This window comes from Sturnira hondurensis, unplaced genomic scaffold, assembly GCF_014824575.4.
Source record: "Sturnira hondurensis isolate 20B ecotype Veracruz unplaced genomic scaffold, ASM1482457v3 Scaffold0022908, whole genome shotgun sequence".
Taxonomy (NCBI): Eukaryota; Metazoa; Chordata; class Mammalia; order Chiroptera; family Phyllostomidae; genus Sturnira; species Sturnira hondurensis.
Window position 1 is genome coordinate 2,371,428 of NW_028095539.1, and position 20,165 is coordinate 2,391,592.

Consider the following 20,165-nt stretch of genomic DNA (forward strand, 5'->3'; position numbering starts at 1 on the left):
ACGGTATTCTGTACGGATCTCTGCTTCGGTCCCTGGCACATCCACCTTACCGTTAGTCGTTCAGGTTCCTCTGTCCAACCGGGCGCACCTGAAGTCACGGACAAGCACCACAGTTCCCAGCCCAGGGCACAGCCTTGACTGTCAAGTGGGGTTCCTCCGCTTGTTGGCTAAATGACCACCCTTATCTTCATGTTCCTCCAGCACAGTCAATCCTGCCTTATTTATTAATGTCTAGTACACAGCAGGTATGGAATAAACATTTGAAATGAACCAGTACATTGTGGAAGCTTGGTAAGTATTTGTTGGATGGGTGGATGGGTGGGTGGCTGGGTGGGTGGCTGGATGGGTGGATGGGTGGCTGGGTGGCTGGGTGGCTGGGTGGGAGGGACAAATGGATAGATGGATGAACACACCAATGAATCCACTCTGCATAGCGGGAAGTCCAGTGAAAAGAAAAGAATATTTGTGGGACATACACTAGATCCTATGTGTAAAGCACTCCCTCCTACCCCAGTCCCAATCTCTTACTCTTTTTTACATGTAAGAAAATGGAGGTTTAAAAGATGTAATCTTATCCACAAGGCACAAACTGATATAATCTAAACAAGTTTGTCAGAGCTCAAGTCCACTGGTAAAGAGAAAATTCTTTTGTTTTTAAATTCCAAAAACTTCAATTATTGTGTTTTATTTTCTCCATAACAATGGCTGTAAAAAAGTCTAGGAAAGACAGCCACAGTAATGGGATAAGACAAAAGGAATTGAATACCAGCTCTGCCCATACTAGTCGTTTATCCTTGAGCAAGTCGTCACTTTCTCTTTCTCAGCCTCGGTTTCCATATCCATAAAATGGAGCTAACACTCCCTACATTACAGTTTTGTTATGACCTATTAAAAGAGGAAAGTCCTAACATGTGCATAGAAGATCCACTCTTCCAGAGTTCAAGTGTTCCCATCTATAACCTTCTGCATGTCACTGATGTTGCCTCCCAGTCACTAAACTACAGAACTTTAAAGCTAATAAGGTATTCAAGAGGCCATCTAAGACCAGTTCCTCATTCTAAACATGCAGTAATTGAAGTTCAAGCATGGAAAGAGACTTGTCCCAGATCCCTTGGCATGGCCAGGGCTAAAACTCACATTTAAAAATGATTTTATTTATTTTTAGATAGAAGGCAAGGGAGAGAGAGAGGGAGAGAAACATCAATGTGTGGTTGCCTCTCACATGCCCCTACTGGGTACCTGGCCTGCAACCCAGGCCTGTGCCCTGACTGGGAATTGAACCCGCAACCCTTTGCCGCTCAATCCACCTAGCCACACCAGCCTGGGCTAAAACTCACATCTTCTGATCCCATGCCCATGTTCTTTCCCCCATATGGTCTTCCAGTCCTGAAACTCAAATGTCCATTTTGTACATATGAATGCCATTAAGAGTAAAAATAAAAATCTTTGAGAATTACAACACCTACATCCCACGCCTAGTGGGGTGAATGCCCCTAGGATACCATTGATTTCTCTCATTAGTTTACAAGTTAGTACAAGCAGGCCTAGCCCTTTGAGGACAAGAAAATCTCTACTTCAAACCATGCAGGGCACAATGCCCCAGATGAATGAGGTGGCTCAGTGCAAATCCCACCATACTCAATGCCCAGCACACCTGCAAGAATTGTGTCCTAGGATTTTCCTAGGACCTCAGTGCCTGAAATTCATTCCAGCCAGATTTAATGACTAACCAAGTAATTACTTGGCTAGGAAGAGGGTAGTACTACAAAGTCATCTGGTTATAAAAAAATATGCCCATGTTTTACCTCACAGTGCTCTAACCTTCAAAAATTACAATCAATATGTTTTTGTAAATGACACCTGCCATCTGCCTCATTTAAACTTACTCTGTCATTTCTGCCTCTCAACCACCTGGCAAGCTGGGTTGGGCACCAGAGACCACAGTCCGTTTCAGAGAAGAGGCGACTGAGTCCTGGGAAGCTCCTCAGACAGAGCTCCATGCTGGCTCTGAAGTGGGAACAGAGAGGAGGCCCTTGGCTCCCAGCCGACTCTCATCTCAGAGACCACTGCCTCAGATGCCCCAAATACACACCAAACAAGCCGGGCGCATCTCCCCACCCCTCAAAAGGGGATGTGTGCAGTGTCTTCAAGAACACGGTAGCAGGCCGCCATGTGCAGTCAGCAGGCCGGAAACCAGCTCTCGGTGGTGGTGTCTGCCTCGTCCTTGGCCCTCTGTCAGTGCTTCCTCGCTCAGGGACGGTGTCATCATCCATCTAGTCCCACAGCCAGAATCTTATCATCGAATTGTCCTTGAAATCCCCTTCTCCCCCATTCCCTGCCATATAATCCATCATTAAGTCCTACCACTTCCACCTACTAAATCGCTCTTGAATTCATTCACTCATTCTCCTTCACCAATAACTAAGCCAAAGTTACCATCTCTCTTACCCAGACCATTGCAAAAAGTTTCTTGGTTGGTCTCTCCTTTCTCACTAAGCCTTCTCAGGGGTAGTGTCTGCCACACAGCTGCAGTGGTCTTTCCAAAGCACAAATCTCATTCCCATACATCATTTAAACTTGTTCAAGGCTCTTGGAGCTCCTAGGTTGAAGAGGCCACTCATACCAGCCTTACCTGGTCTAGAAACAGAGCGACATGCTCAGGTCTTTCTGACTCTATCTTAACTCTAGCCTGCATTTTCCCATGGCCTTCACTGCACACAGTGCCTGCTATAGATATGCTAATCATTAGAGGGATTCTGGTGAGGCTTGAGTTTTTGGACCAACAGCCCCTTGCCGGGTATGCCTCTCCCAGAAAGGTGAGGAAATAGGTAAGAAATAATGATTATTTATCAGCGATTTGCAGAAGCCTTAAGACACGACTCAAATTAGCAAGGGGTCAAGGAAGAAGAAACGAAGAGATTTAGAGATTTTTGTATTGTTCTTCCCCGAGTCCCTGAATGTGCACAGATATTAATCACCTCCTGCCCCTCCCATTCTCCCTTCCCTTGACATAAAAGAAGTCTGAATTCTGGGCTCTCAGAAGATGGATTTGAGGAAGCCCTAATGCCCCCCATCTTCTTGATCAATAAGCCTTTCCTTCCTCTGAACTCTGACCTTTTGAATTCCGGCCTCTGAACTCTGGCCTTTGAAGCATCAGGCACATGGACCTTCAACCAGTAACACTCTGCTCCTGCAGATTTATCTTGTACCACCTCTACCTCACCCTTGCGTCTTTCAGTTCCTCAAATCAAGCTCCCTCTTGCCTCAGACCCTCTGCTGTGTCCTTGGCCCTGTCCCTTCATCTAGTTAACTCTCACTCATCCACCTGCTCTCAGACCAAGTCACCTTCACAGGAACACTATCCCTGACCCCCCAGACTAGTCTCAGATGCCCCTATAATGATGCTCTCAAAGCCCTAAGTACGTCTCCTGGAACTTGGTAATTAATTAGTTGTGATTACACTATAGTTGCAATTTTACATTTAATTTGGAGATTATTCATATAACATCTACCTGCCAAGAAAAGAAGCTCCATGGGGTCATAAACCAGGTCTGGTTTTGCTCACCACCATATACAGATTTTACTTAACAGTACCTGCTACATAGTAGGCCCTTACTAAATGTGAAGTAAATAAACAGTAAGGCAGTAAAAGGAAAGTAATAAGTCTCCCAGCACGGGCCCTCTACCAGGTATTTTGCTATGTACATATTTCTCATTTTCATTAAATCCTCACAACATTCTAATGCAAGTAACATTAACTAATTTTTTCTAATGATTCTAGAGAGAGGAAGGGAGAAGGAAAGAAAAAGAGAGAGAAGCACAGATTTGTTGTCCCACTTTTTTGTGCATTGATTGGTTGATTCCTACAAGTGTCCTGACTGAGGATTGAACCCACAACCTTGGCATACTGGGACAACACTCTAACCTACCTAGATACCCAGCCAGGGCCTCATGAACCTTTCACGGATGTTAAAACAGGCTCAAAAAGCAAAGTGATCTGCCCAATATCACACAGCAAGTAAACGGCAAAGTTGGAATTCTAATCCAAGTCTGACAAACACGTTCTTTCCACCATAAAATTCTGCCTTCCTTGGAAAAGCCCCTAAAGCAGGGGTCCCCAACCTCTGGGCCTGTTAGGAACCTGGCTGCACAGCAGGAGGTGAGCTGGACTGCAGTGCACTTGAATCACCCAACCCCCTAACCCCGTCCATGGAAAAACTGTCTTCCACGAAACAGGTCCCTGGTTCCAGAAGGGTTGGGGACCACTGCTTTAAAGCCAATGGCAAATTCTACCCCCAATGGGACTCTCTAGATGACTCCACAAGAGGAGGCCACCACACACTGTTACAGTTCAGAACAAAGTGGAGAAATGAGACTGAGATGGAAAGAGCTCAGACTGGGATAAGCTGGCTTTAAGAACTCGGCCTGCGAACTGAACTGCAGAGCAGGATGCTGAAAACCCTATCCTGGGCAGATTCATTTTAAAACCACCCAGACAAAAGTCGCAAAGTCTCCCCTTGGGATTTGTAATATTCTGTCAGTAACGGGAAGGGGAGTGCATTAATGCAATGGGAAGGGGGAATACGCTCATCAAAAGGTGTTTTTTATACTAATGAATTTGCTCCTTCTATTCATATGCTATAATGTGTAAAAAGGTGGTGAATTTCTAGTACCTTCTTTTGGAACACACTAATCAAAACTGGTCTGACTTCCGCCAAGATGGAGGCATAGGTGGAAACACTGTGCCTTCTCCCACAACCAAGTATGAATACAACAAAGGTTTAGTAAACAAAGACACAGCCAAAGAACAGAAAATTGAACTATACGGAAGTCCAACAACAAAGAACCTTTCAACCGGACTGGTAAGAGGGGCGGAGCCAGCAGCGGAGCAAGGTCAGGCAGGAAGGATCCCCCGACCCAGGCACGCAGGCAGCCCGGACTCAGTTGAGATGCAGGGTAGCACGTTCGTGCACAGTGAGATGGACCACGCAGGCCCCAGTGGGTGAACCCAGTGGTGGAGGGCTGACGGCAGTGGCACATTCGCGTACAATGGGATAAAATGCGCGGGCCCCGGTGACGGTGGCAGCTACAGCGGCAGGAGGTGGCAGACGGGATCGCCATTGCTCCTCTTTGACCCCGCCCTCACATACAGGGTCACAACCCAGCAACTGAGTTGCCCCACCCTGGTGAAAACCTAGGGCTCCGATCCTGATACATAACAGGCACGAACAGTAGAAAAGATGTCTCAAGAAGAACTCAAAGCCCCAGAGCCGATAACTCTAAGTGACCAAGAAATAGCCAGCCTCTCAGATGCACAGTTCAAAACACTAGTCATCAGGATGCTCACAAAACTGGTTGATTATAGCCACAAATTAGAGGAACATATGAAGGCTAAACTAATTGAAATGAAGGGAGATGTCCAGGAATCCAATAGCGATGGAAAGGAAACTGGGATGCAAATCAATGGAATGGACCAGAAGGAAGAACGAAACATCCGACCAGAAAGGAATGAAGAAATGAGAATTCAAAAAAATGAGGAGAGGCTTAGGAACCTCCAGGACATCTTTAAATGTTCCAACATCCAGATTATAGGGGTACCAGAAGGGGGAAAGAAACAGCCACGAGTGGAAAACTTATTTGAACAAATAATAAAGGAGAACTTCCCCAGTCTGGCAAAGGAAATAGACTTCCAGGAAATCCAGGAAGCTCAGAGAGTCCCAAAGAAGTTGGACCCAAGAAGGAACATACCAAGGCACATCATAATTACATTAGCCAAGACTAAAATGAAGGAGAGAATCCTAGAAGCAGCAAGAGATAAGGGGACAGTCACCTACAAAGGAGTGCCCATCAGACTGTCAGCGGATTTCTCAAAAGAGACCTTACAGGCAAGAAGGGGCTGGAAAGAAGTACTCCAAGTCATGAAATCCAAACACCTACAGCCAAGATTGCTTTATCCAGCAAAACTTTCATTTAGAATGGAAGGACAGATAAAGTGCTTCTCAGATAAGGTCAAGTTCAAGGAGTTCATCATCACCAAGCCCTTGTTATATGAAATGCTAAAGGGACTTATCTAAGAAAAAGAAGATGAAAAATATGAACAGTGAAAGGACAGCAAACTCACAGTTATTAACAACCACACCTAAAACAAAAGCAAACCAAGAGGACAGCTAGATCAGGAGTGGAACCATAGAAATGAAGAACACATGGAGGGTTAGCAACAGGGGAGTGGGAGGAGGAGAAGGGGGGAGAAGGTACAGGAAATAGCATAGACAGTAGGTAGAAAATAGATAGGGGGGAGGGCAAGAATAGTAGGGGAAATATAGAATCTAAAGAACTTGAGACACATGGTTATATAAACTAAGGGGGAGAGAATGGTGGGGGAGGGGGTTTGTGGGTGGAGGGAAATGAAGGGGGGAATAGAATAACTGTAATGGTATAATCAATAAAATATATTTAAAAAAACTGGTCTGTGGAAGGAAGACTAGCAAAATTCAGTCACAGGGACAATTTGCCAAAAGAACAGCTGCTGACACAACTTCAGGACTTCACTCGGAAAGGTGTGTAAAATGAAGCTAATGGAAGGGTGAGACGGACAGCTCCTAATTCAAAACAGTTGCCTTAGATTTCTCTCTTTTTTAAAGAATTGTTTAATGGGCACTAAGCAAGTGAACCCAAGGAGCACTCTCATTAAAAGGGAAGGGAGTGGGGGGGCAATGAAATTATTGTATTATGCAGCCAACGTCTCAGCCACTCAGAGGAGGGGGCACCGGCCAACCTGGAGGGTGGAGAGGAAAGACGCAGCCGTGGCCCTGGGCCCCACTCCGCTCAGGGGGCACTAAGCAAATGCTGCTGTCTAGACACGGCCAACACTAAAAAGTCCAGGTTTCAATTCTTTGGAAAGGGATTCGGAAGCTAAAGTGGTTTAACAGATTAGAGGGGACCATTCCCACGATAATATCGAATATTCCAAGTTCAGATTGTTCCTCAAAAGGCAATTTTATAAAACATGATTTTAATTCGCTGACCTTTTCTGAGTTTGCAACATTTCTCAGTGGCTTCATGTTTTTCTGCAAAGTTTTAAGTGAGTTTCTTTGAAGAGAGCTATTTAATGCCAATGATTGTAGAAAACATTTGTTCATAATTATCCAGACATAGACTGGAACAATGCTGAAACAAGAGCAGCATGCAAAAATGTATTTAAGGACTATCATCCCAAAATGCTGCTAAAAGCTATTAACCAGTATGTGTTAATTGCCACAGCATTCATATTAATTTTCACTTCAGGCTCGACATTGTGGAATATTTCCCCTGATACATTTTAAACAAAGTTTAATTTAAGGAACTGCTTCTATCAACACTTATGAAAATTAACAGCCAAGCAATTAGCACTCATGAATTATCCCTTCCCCCATGCTCTCCGCAGCTTCCCTGTTAAAACAGTTTCAGAAATGGTTACTTTCTAACAAGTTAACATCATCAAAGTCACAGTTGTCTATATGAACCAGAAGTGGTTCTGCCTTTTTAAGCACCTGTCAAGCCAAACATTCTCCTTACATTTAGGGTAGACTTTGAGTCAATAAGAAAAATATTTCACATTTTAGTAAACTGCCAAGCAATTACTAATATGGAACTGCTTTCTCATCTGATGTTTAAAGAAAAACAGCCATTCCCCCAAAAGAGAAATAAAGGAAGTAATTACTTGACTTAAGCTTCCATTTAAAGGTAAAGGCAAAACCCCACGGGCCTCCCTGGACTTCAACAGACAAAGCGCCTACCCCCAGTCCACTACACGTCTGGTTTCACGACACTGCTCTGGCCTCCAGACTGCACGAGCACATTTCCTCTCACTCCACCCTGTCAACAAGCTAAGTAAATAGGAGAGACAGCATCACTGGCCCCCCCAGCCTGTACAGAGAGTCAGAGGCAGAGGCAGACGAGGGGTATTTGCTGAGTGCTTCCTACGGCCACGTCTTGCTAACCAGGTCGTATGTCAGTTACTCCTTCCGAGGAAGACGCTGTCGTCACCTCATTCCACAGAGGAGGATGGGGACTTCCAGAGGTGCAGTATTGGACTGAAGTTATGCCCTAAGCGGAGGAGCCAGGATTCAAACTCAAGTCTTACCACAAAACAGGACTGCTTACAAACCAAACGACACTGCTCCTCGTTCCAGGTGCTGCATCCCACGGCATCGCCCTAGCTGATGATGTACCAGCCTGAGGAAGGAACTCTACTCTCACAGGTAAAGGAACGGACAGTTTGGGGCGGGGACAAAACCTGACAGAGATGACCGGCACCATTTCTTTGTAGTCTCAGTGTTGACAGGAAACAGGCATTTGAGCTTTTGATGGTCTATTGATAATAATATTTGCAAACTAACTTTATCCAAAATAGTGATGACTGGCAAAAGGTTCTCAAGTGGGAAGGAACGGGAAGGAATGGGTTGGGCACTTGAAACATGACTTCATTCGAAACAGGCAGAGGGGCAGGGCGGCAATCCACAGTCAGGTGACTTCAATCAGGGCTCGGCGTTCACTGCCATGGAGCCCACTGCCACACCCCTCAAAGCGGGCCCTGGCCATGCGCACCGTCTCCCACACCCAGCAATGGCAGGACTGGGACGAGAAGTTTTCTGACTGTTTCAACCTCTAGCGCCGAGGTTCGGTTTTGTTCGTGAAGCTACTCAGAAGTCCCGTTTCCAGTGAGCCTGCAGGGTTCAGGCAGACGGGTGAGCCTGGTCTTGCCTCATCCAACTAAGCATTCCCTAAATCGACTTGCAATCTATCCTACACATTTTTCAAATGATCAGTAAACAGACTTATCAATAATCTGTGAATGGAAAACAGGTCACAGGTAGCATCACCGATTTGCCAAAGAAATAATAACAGCATAATAATAAACCTGATCAAAAACATTGTCAAAATTACAACAAAGCACACACCTAAGTATGTGTAGCCTTCCCCTCTCAATTGTATGCCTTCAAGAAATTAATCAACCACAATTAACAAAAATACATTATTAACCAAAAATTATTCAAAAGAAGTCACTTTAACTCAGCACAACAGGACCAGTGACAACCCAGTCTGCACAAACTGGCAGACACTGGGTGCTCCGGCTTAACCACAACTGGAAAGCCGTGTCCAAAACAAAACCCTGTTTCAAATCCAATGCTAGCTTCATCTTAAGGAGTATTTCACAGCAGTTTGTCTCTTGAGGAAATACATAATTAAGTAGTTTTTTAGCATATTTAATTAGACCCCAAACTCTTCCCTGTCCCCTTCTCTCCCCAATTATGTATCATGTGCCCAAGAGACCTGAGCAACTCAGTTAATTATGTAAATAAGGCAAGCGTTATTCCCAGGAAGAGCATTGTGAATATTTGTAGGGGGAAAAACAACATATTTTAGTGGCTTTAACAAACCTTTGGGAAAAAAATAGGACCAGCAAAATACATGGGGAAACCTTACAATTTGAGCAAAAAGCAGAGAGTTCAATGACAAGACGGTGAATCATTAAAAAAGGACATTCATTTCACTTCTTAAATATGAGCTGAATACAAATAAAATAATTTTAAGTTACAACAGCAACAAAAATTTAGTGCTGAACGTCAAATGATTTATGGGGAGAATCAATCTGGAAATTATTAAAGTCGACTCTCCCAGAAAAGGCATTATCATCACGGGGTTGACATGATCTTAACTCCAGAGGCAGCCACGGTGCTGTTATAACTACTACAATCCCATTATTATGCAATCACAAAATGCTAATTTGATCATTTTGAGGTGTTATTTGAATAGTCATTTTAATTTCTAGGTTACAAAAAGGCTTGACTCGACTATAATTCTCTATTAATCATTGAGATGTCACTGAGTATCACATTGATGCATTTCACAAAGATAAAGAAAGACTAATTTAATATGTACAGTACAATATCCTTCAAATATTAGCCACTTTCATTACATATCTGCCAAATGCATCAATATTAAATAATAGATGAGAACAAGGGTTTAATTGTATTTTAGCAATTGTAATATGTAGGATAATAATAAAATAGCATCTCATCACAAGAGAGACTTATATAAATCTTTCTTAATCAGTGTGTAATGGTGACTGCCCCTTGCTCACACTCTTTGCTGATTCCAAATAGACTTGATATGACAAAAGCATCGAGGGCCTTACATGTAAACACATATCTAGCAAAAAGAATTCCTTTGTGACTGAGGAAATGGCTTCTTTGTATTTTAAAAAAATTTCTCCTTGTGACTTCAAAACTCCATATATACCAAGCAGAGATCACAACCTTCTGATAAATTCAAACCTAAGTATTTGTAAAAGAATCTGATGGTATGTTGAGAATTCTAGAATACAATGCTTTAAAAGATCTCTGCTATCTTGTTGGCATAAAAGCATTATCACATATTAATTATTCCAGCAATTACCTCCCCAAACAATGAGATGGTTTCCGGCAATGGAAGCAAACAAATTCTAACCATGTAACCTAACCCAATAGCTTCTCACATATCTAAATGAATCCACTGTAGTGCAGTATTTAAGAAAAAAAACCCTCTACCGTCCAATTTGCCATTTCTAGAGGCTGACATTCTTGTCCCCTAGGGGGACCCTTCCTTCTCTTTGCTGTATTCCACAAGAAGAAACAGGAGAAGGCAGGGGGGGTTGGATTAAAGACAAGCTTCACATCAGTGCAATAGCTAATTTACCAAAACTACTTTCAGATGTTTTTTGAAGGATGCTCTGAGCACATTAGTATCTTTCTGTTACTTATGCATTTTGTTTCCAGTTCTTGCTCTCCTTCCCCACCAATGTCGATAACCATACATGCTCACTTATGCCTATGGAATCATGCTGCATTGTATGAGGTAAAGTGTTTTGAAGAGAAAACATCTTGTTCAAAGATGACAACTCACAGAAGCAATATACAACCAGAACTTGAACATGAAAAATGCAAGCCTAAGCTATATGTTTATTAATTGCAATGGTGTTGAAATAAGATAAATTGTACACAACCCCTCTAGGCAACAAGCTATCACTCAGCACCCCTCTGCCACAGCCAGACAGCAAACATAATGGCAATAAACATAAAAATCAACTGCTACTGTCTTCTGAAGGAGGCCCAGCTCAGCAGAGACACAGAATGGCAGGGAACGGGGTGAGGGTGAGGGGGACGCTCTACCTAAAAATAGTGGCCATTTTTCTCAAAGAAAAATAAACTAATGTTGCAATTGCAAATTGTTAAACAAACAGAAAAAAAAGTCTCCTGCATAGCAAGTGTCAAAGGAGATTCCCTACAACGAAATAGTGAGAAGCAAAGCAATGGCCTAGAATTCTCAAATGAAGCTCTAACCTCAATAATGTCTGCAGTTATAATAAAGGCTCAGACAAGACAATGCTGCCTCCCAGAACCACTTTCAACACAATCAGACCTTGATTAATCACAACCCAACCAACCCAAACCCTTAAGTACACTTGGGAGATAAAACAGAAAAAAAAAATACAGACATATCTCAGGACTGGTTTCATCTTAATACTTCTGAACATACTACTATGTAAACAACACTAAACACAAGTCAGACTGTTTTACATCCTCAGGTTTAGAAAATGTGAGTGGCATTCTATAATCACTGAGTCATTTTTAAAATCCAGTATCTAATAATATTAATATTGTTATTATTATACTATTACTAACAATTCCACTCAATTGTGGTTTTACTTGAAGCAGCAATTTTCGACCTTCCTCAACTCATGGGATATACAAACTATATCAAAATTGTGCAGCACACCAAAAATATATTTTTTGCCAATCTAACAAAAAATAGATATAATTTTGATTGATTTACAAAAAAATAGTAATTACCTACCCTTTTTACTCCAAAGTGACTTTTTAAAAAATCAGGTGCCTATATTTGTATACAAGAATTTTTGGTACCCAGAATTAACCAACCAGACACAACCTTATTATGCGATGAACCAATTAAGATGTGAATCTATTATATGACCTACATATTTTATGGTACAAAACAGGGCACTCGCACTGAATGGCTATTCTTGTGTTGGCTGTTGACATTTTGTTTTAATTTGACAATCTAAGGGAAAAGAAGTCAGCGCTCCTACTACATGTTTTGAAAGTTCTTGTGGTACTCCAGTGTGGTGTGGCGTGCCAGCTGGAAATCACTGACATAAAAGGGACAAAGGTTTCATTTTTACTTACCTTGCCATCAAACTTGGAATACTCGTTAAAGGGGTTATTCAGTTGCAGCGGGCACTGCTCCAGGCGTACAGATAATATTGACTGCTTTCCAGAACTTGGAGGTTTCTCTTTGAGGGACTTTTTTTCGAACAGTGACTTTAACTCCTGGGCTGTGACATGAGGAAAATAAAAACATCTTTGTGATTACACAGAGAGACAAGCCTGTCCACCTTCCCTAAGACATCTTCCATACAACCTTAAGGAGGGACATATTCGTGTCTAATGTGTGCAGAATGCCTCGCACATACTTCAGCGTTCATGCCCTGACAAACACACAGGTCAGGACTGCCAGTTTAGAAGAGGACGGTTTAAGGAGGGGGCGGAGTCAGACAAACCCAGCACCGCCATTGTGCGAGAAGCACCCTCGGCTGGAGGAGCTGAGCTCCGCCTGGCTTTGCCACTATCAGCTGTGCAATACTGGATGAGACACTAAACCTTTCTGGGCTTGTCCAATTAGATAATCTTGAAGATCTCTCCTGGCTCTAATATTGTCTGATTTTGAAATTCTAGTTCCTGAAGGTCAAAGTCCACATCTTAACCCTCTCATGCTCTCCAATGACACCTCGCAAAAAAATCTGGAAGACAAAGCTAAGGAGTGGGAGAAGGAGAAAGAGTATTATAATAGTAGCTGACATTTACTGAGCAAGCCAAAGTATCTCGTTTATTCCTCTTAACAAGCTTTGAGGTAGATACTAGCATTAACTCAATTTTGTCAATGTGGAAACTGAAGCTTAGAATATGTTGATCAGCCCTAGGCCACAGACACAACTAGTAAGTGCAGAGCTAGCTGTGAGCCCGGCCAGGGCTCTTGGCCATTAGGAACTAATGAACGAAGTTAGACTCTCAATAAATTTTGTTGCATGAATCAATGAATAAAATAATTACTGAAGGAATTTTGATTCGGTTATTCATCAGTACACCAAGACAAGTCTTCTTAAAGATCATTTAATTCTCTAACTTAATCTGATTATCACTTAGGCTAGTAGCTCGATGACAAGCACAGGGGGTTCATTATATCTCTTATTTTGTGAACTTCAGAAAACTTCACATATGGCTTTTTAAAACAAATCAATTTTAGACCTTAAATTCTGCAACGAATAGGGTCAATTCCATTCTATTCTTGAATGAAGCCAAACTGAACTGAGAGAAGTCAAACAGAACTCTGAAACGCTAAGAACTCTTATGAGTCCCTATAGATTTTAAGTGGCAAATTCTTTTTTAAAATGTGGCACTTGATTATCCAGTTACAGATTGAGTGTTTAAGTACATGTAATTAACAAAGAAATGTACAACTGAAAAACTTTAGATTAGTGGTAGATTAAAGTGGTATTTTAAATATTAGAAGTACTATTCTACATGTAATCTATTAACAATTTTATTGCTACATTTGGAAAGGAATGATCCTTTATGATATATCTACTATGGGCCAGGAACAAGACAAAGTATCTTTTCGCCTTAGCCTCACAGCAATTCTGAGACAGATTACAACAAACTGGGGTACACCAAACATAAGTAACTTGCCGAAGCTATACAACTGTTACCAGTAAGGTTAGGTGTGAGGTAATGATTTAACTCTTCCACTCTTAGACTAATCCTCAACCTCAGACATTTCCCCTCTTCCTTCCTTGCTTCCCACACCACAGAGAAGGAGAAACAACCCAGGGGGAACTTCCGCACGCTCTCACCAGCCCTCGCACTACCTTTCCTCCTACGACCGTGGAAGGGCCCCTATCCCAGGCCAGCCTCTCCTCAGTGTGCTAGTTCCCAACCCCTCTTGCAGACTCAGTTCTCTACACCTCTCTTCCATTTTCAATTTTTCCCTCTTCCTGGTTTAGTTACATTAGCATAAAAAGATACTAAAATACTGCTCATTAAAAAAATATATTCTCCTTTGATCCCATACTCCCTTCTAGTTACTACCCTATTTGTCTGTTTCTGGAAATGGTCGTCAGTATGCTTGCTGTCTAATTCCTCTCCCCTCATTTACACAAACCCACACCGATCAGGCACCCGGACCCCACCATGCCACCAAGGCGGCTCTCCTCAAGGTCACCAATGATCCCTTTGCTGCTAAGTCTACTAGACAATTTTAATCCTCATCATACAAGTCCTCTTGGTGGCATTTGACACAATTCATCACTCCTTCCCTCTTGAAGCACTTTTTTCAGTTGGTTGCAGGACTCCATTCTATCTGGTTCTCATCCTAACTTTCAGGCCCCCTGTCAGTCTCTTTGCCAATTCCTCTTCCTCATTTTCCCCTCCAATCTCTGGCATTCTCCAACACATAGTATTTGGACTTTTTCTTTGGTCTATCTATAGTCACACCCTTAGCGATTTCATCCAGCCTTGTTTTGAATATCATTTACAAGAGGCAAAACTAAACTGTGGTGATATAAGTCAGAACAGCCACCTCTGGGAAGTAACCCGACTAGAAGGGGGCACAGTGGAACTTTCTGGGGTCTGGGAATGCTCTACACCTGATTAAGATACTAGTTGCCAAAAGTCATCAAACTGTACATTTAGTATCTCTACTTTTTTAAAAATATTTTATTTTTTAAGATTATTTATTTATTTTAGAGAGAGGGGAAGGGAGGGAGAAAGAAAGAGAGGGAGAGAAATGTCAATGTGAGGTTGCCTTTCACATGGCCTCCGCTAGGGACCCGGCCTGCAACCCAGGCATGTGCCCTGACTGGGAATCGAACCTGAGACCCTTTGGTCCGCAGCCCGTGCTCAATCCACTGAGCTACACCAGCCAGAGCTCTACTTTTCAGTACATGTAAAGTGACACTTCGATAAGAAGGTAAGTGAAAAGTGAAAGCCTGAATAGCTCTACGTGTTGATAATTCCCAAATGATTATCCCTAGACCTAAATACTCCTTAAAATTACAGACTTACATATTCAATTTTCTATTTGACACCTCCACTGGGATGCTCAGTGGGCATCTCAAACTCTGCACGTCCACACCAAACTCTTGGACTTCCCCAACCTGTCCCCCTCACAACCTTCTCCTCAGTTAATGGCAACTCAATCCTTTTAGGCCAAAGGGGCAAATAAATAAATAAGAAAAAGAAAAGAAAAACATCTTAAATTGTTTTTAGTAATTGTATTGTTAGTAATGACACTGGTATTTCTATTGTGGATCCGGGTTTTCAGTGTAACAGAAAACATACATAAACATAACATTTTTTAAAAAGTAAACACTTTGTACCTTGAATTGAAATTATCAACGTTAACTCACAATGTATTTTTTTAAGATTTTATTTATTTATCTTTAGAGAGGAAGGGAAAGAGAGAAGGAGAGAAATATCAATGTATGGTTGCCCCTTGTGAGTCCCCCGCCGGAAACCGGACCGCAACCCAGGCATGTGCCCTAACTGGGAATCGAACCGAGATCGTGTGGTTTGCAGGCCCGCACTCAATTCACTGAGCTACACCAGCCAGGGCAAACTGTACTTTTAAAAACTATTCAAAAAATTATTTTTTTCTGAGCTCTACGCTCCAAAAAGGCCCACAAGGTAGACAGAGCAGCACAGGCTGTGGTCTCTTAATATCACTGAGCAGTAAAAGAACCAAATTCTTTGGAGAAATGGCTGAGTCCTGACCTGGAGAAAGAAAGGTAAACAAGGAGTCTCGAACACCTTGGCATACATGAAAGCAAGCAGGCTATGAGAGGTAACTGAGACTGTGTCCGAAAGACTTAGAAGCTGATGTGCAAGGACTCACTAAACAAAGGGGCAATTTTAGCATTAAAAAACTGTAATGGATTAAAAAATACAAAATATGCTTTAAAAACCTGTAATCTCATAAAGATGAAAAGGGGGAAAACCTTTATTGTTTATCTAAATAGGATGTGAGGGAACTCTTTTAGTTCTGAAAACTATGAGCCAAGGGAAAGAATGGGCATTTATCTGGCCTTTACTGCAGGGACTCTAAGGATAAGCAAATAAGAGAACAGGGAAACCTCTTCCTTATATAAAACAAATTAACGAATGAAGAAAGACTGATGCAATCAGCAGTCACTGTTCTGCAACTCCTAATGAAATAACGCATCTGGGAAATGCCCTCCAATGGCCACCAAAATCATCGGAGAGCAAGCTGATGGGAGTAACTTCATCACGGACAGACAATCCCTGATTCTGCCTCCAATCTTACCACAGAAACAAACAAACAAACAAACAAAATCCATGCTTCCTAATGTGAAGCAACAGGAAATACAGATCAGCGTGCACAAAACATTCTTACCAAAAATCAAACTTCAATCTGCGGAAGTTTCTAGTAACTACCAGAATAGATAATAAAAAGGACAGAGGAACGTGTTAAATAAGACCCGGGGGATATGATGAGCAAAATCCAGAAACGTAGAAAATTCTATAGGACAAATGATCCAGTTTCTTCAACTAATAACTACAAGGAAAAAACGTGAAGCAGAAACTCTGGATTAAAAAGGAAATGAAACATGTTAACCAAAAACGATGTGTGGGCCTTAGATACAGACCTGTACAAATGAACTGCAAAAAAAAAGAAAAAGAAAAAGAAACACTGGAAATAATTGTGGAAATGTTTGATAATATTAAAGAATTCCTGCTAGTTATTTGGAGAGTAAGGGTATTGAAGTTTTCTTATGTGTTAAAAAAACATGAATTTAAGGATGCAATTATATAATAGCTGGGATTTGCTTAAATAATCTGGGAGGGTAGGGGAGGTGAATGTATAAATGATTGGCGGTATGTCAGCTGCTGAATCTGGATGAGGGTTGTGTGTGGGGGGAGGGGGTTCATTATGCCATTCTTTCTACTTTTGTGTATGTTTCAAATTTTGCATAATAAAAAGTTGCATTAAAGACAATTTAAGCTGGAAATTTAAAAAGTAGGTAATATATGGTATAATGACTCTGACCAAAGCACCTCACCCAGAGTAAATATTAAATTCCTTACTAGATCTTTATGACCAAGTCTCCCGCTACTTACTCCTCTGATCCCATTCTTCCCTTGCTTACTCTTCCCGACCAGTAAGCATCCTTCCGTGCTATTCCCTGCATATTTCAGGCACACTTCTTCGGTCAGAGAACCTTTTCATTTGCCATTCCCTTGTGTTAGGACACTCACTTCCCAGTATCTGCCTGGCTCACTCCTTTCCTTCCTGCAGATCTCTGCTCAGTCACCACCTTCCCAATAAGTCCTTTCCTGCTCACTCTATATAAAATAGCAAAACCCCTGCCTAACATTCCTTATGCCCCTGACCCGGCTATATTCTTCTCTAGGCTATGTATTCCATTCTGACGTGTTACGTTCGTTTGTGGTCTAGTTCCCCCGAAAGCTCCTGAGGGCAGGGATTTTTGTCTCATTCACTGCTGTATCTTCTAGGCCTACAACAGTGTCTAGCTGTCCTTGTATACTGTGGGAGCTTAGTAAATACTTGTCGGATGACTAACTCTGGACTAGAGAGGTAGAAAAAGTACTTGTGAGGACAGGGAACAGATCTGGAGGAGCAAGGAGGGAGCAGATGGGCACAAAGAAGCAAAGATAAAATAGGGGAGGCCACAGAGCCCTTTCTCCTCATTCCGAGCCATTAATAAGGTAGAGTTATATTTCTTGAGCTGTTCAACTTCAAGCTGCTCTTCATTTTCAACTTCACTTGCTTTTGTTATTTGCAACTGAAAAATCCTAACCAATATAAACAGTTGGAAGTCCCCAAGAAACTCAAAACTGAAAAAACAACAGCCTAAAAGTTTAAGTATCAGGTTTATGAGAAAGCACATACTACAGCATTCGGGAAGATAAGAATGCATTTTAGAACTAATAAGGGTTCATTGAGTGGCTGGATACAAAACAGATATATAAAAATAGGCTTTTTAATAAGAACAGTAAGAAAGTTATGGAGAAGAAGATGCTATTTACAAGGGTAACATGAAATACAAAACATGTAGAAATAACCTGAATAAGAAGTGTAAAGCCCTGGCTGGTGTGGCTCAGTGGACTGAGCACCAGCATGCAAAGCAAATGGTCGCTGGTTCGGTTCCCGGTCAGGTACATGCCTGGGTTATGCACTGAGAAGCAACCCACTAATGTTTCTTTCACACATTGATGTTTCTCTATCTCTTTGTCTTTCTCCCTTCCACTCTCTCCAAAAATAAATAAATAAAATTTTAAAGAGATGGGCTTAAATAACCCAACTCTGTTAATTAAAAAGAGATTAATAGGAAAAGCATTAACATGTAAAAAAGTGAATAATATAAATCATATAAAGGTTTTTCAGTCTGTGCTAAATACAACAGAGAAAAGTACTGGCTGGTTCAACAAAAGAAATGTAAAAGTGCAGGAATAATACAGAGATAATACCAAACACTGCGTTTATGTAATATTTGAATATATAAAAAGTACAAAAAAACATCCTAGGAGGTATGATTAGAATTTTTAAAAAACATATACCCACATATGTAAAATCTGAATAAATATATCAAAATGTTAACAACAGGAGTTCCTCTGAATGACACGACTAGTAGCTTATTTTCATTTTTTGATGGTTTTCAGATTTTCTATAATGACTTTTTTTAGAAAAGAGGCTCTGGTAACTTTCCCGAACCCTGGCCACAGCTGACACACAGAGAAGAAACAAGGAACACCAGAGACTCCTCAATACCGAATGTTCCAGGAGCAGCCCCCTTCCAGCTTCAGTACGGGAGGGTGTAGAGCAGGGTGGAAAGACCAGCATCTCTGACATAAAACTGGCCAGGGCAGGGCTTCCGGCTTTGCCAATTAATTACTACTTGTTAAGTAAGTGATTTGGAAAAGTTACTTAGTCTCTGGGCTCCAATTTTCTTACCTACAATATAGAAATATTACCAGCTAATTTGTTATATTTGCATGAAGATGAAGCAAACTTAGTGGCTGGCATGTTAAGTATACCAGTAGTCTTCTAAATGCAGAGAGCTTCTGAAAAATACAGATCCATGGACTCCAACCTCTATCTAATGACCTCCACCGGTAGGACCCAGAAACCTACACAGGATGTCATTACAACACGCACTTTCGGACGTGTTGCTGATTTTTATACAACCACTACATCTGGGAACTGTTATTTTTATGTAACTGGGAAGTCACATAAAGAAAACATCAGAAATATTCATAAATAATTGATACAATCCACATCACTGTTTTGAGTTGTTATTGAACTTCATGTGTAAACAGCTTTGTCTTCCAACTAGACTTCAAACTTCTTGAGGACAGGGATCATGTGTCTTCCACAAGTGCCTAGCAGCACAGAGTCACTATGCACACAGAAGTTATGGAAAAAAATACCTGTTCAGTGACTCAATGAATAAGAGTAACAGCTACTTTGGTAAAGAATGTACCAAAACAATAAAATTAAAAACATTGGGACCTTGATTTGACACTATTCCTGATAAAGCTTTCTTCGGATGACCATCTTCACATTGACTCATGCAGTTTCGGTTACAGAAATACTAAAAGGATCTCACTCTAAGGTATTTCATTTATCATGAGGTCTCGTGGCATATGGATCAGATGTTCACAAAGAACTTCAGGGTACGGACTAGATGGCTTCTAAGATCCCTCCCAACTCCTCTATTAAAAGGCTGCATTTATGCTGGGTCTTAAAGGACAGAGTGCATTAGAATAATTGTGGAAGAACGTTCTCATGGAGGTCATCATACTCATAATGATGATTCTTCTAGTGGGCAATGAAATAAAACAAAGATAAGAAAAACAGTTATTTTAACAAAACAAACAGCAAACAGAATGAAAGAAGAAATAAGCAATTACCTAACAAAATTTCTCAATTAAGATCAAAAGGCTTTGGCCACGACATTTCTTGCCAAAAGAAAGAGATGTTTGAGAGACGTATGTAAACAGAATGGCTGCTTGGTTTACCCAGGAGACGTT

General features: G+C 41.5%; 1 protein-coding gene across 7 annotated transcripts in view; it reads right to left on the reverse strand.

Annotated features, from left to right (window-relative positions):
- The window catches only part of MAPKAP1 (MAPK associated protein 1), a 211,292-nt gene that overhangs the window by 160,978 nt on the left and 30,149 nt on the right, over positions 1 to 20,165 (reverse strand). For all 7 annotated transcript variants that reach the window (XM_037036875.1, XM_037036876.1, XM_037036877.1 and 4 more), the window contains one exon: positions 12,225 to 12,373. In XM_037036875.1, coding sequence (XP_036892770.1) covers positions 12,225 to 12,373 — 149 coding nt within the window. The remainder of the gene's footprint in view (positions 1 to 12,224; positions 12,374 to 20,165) is intronic.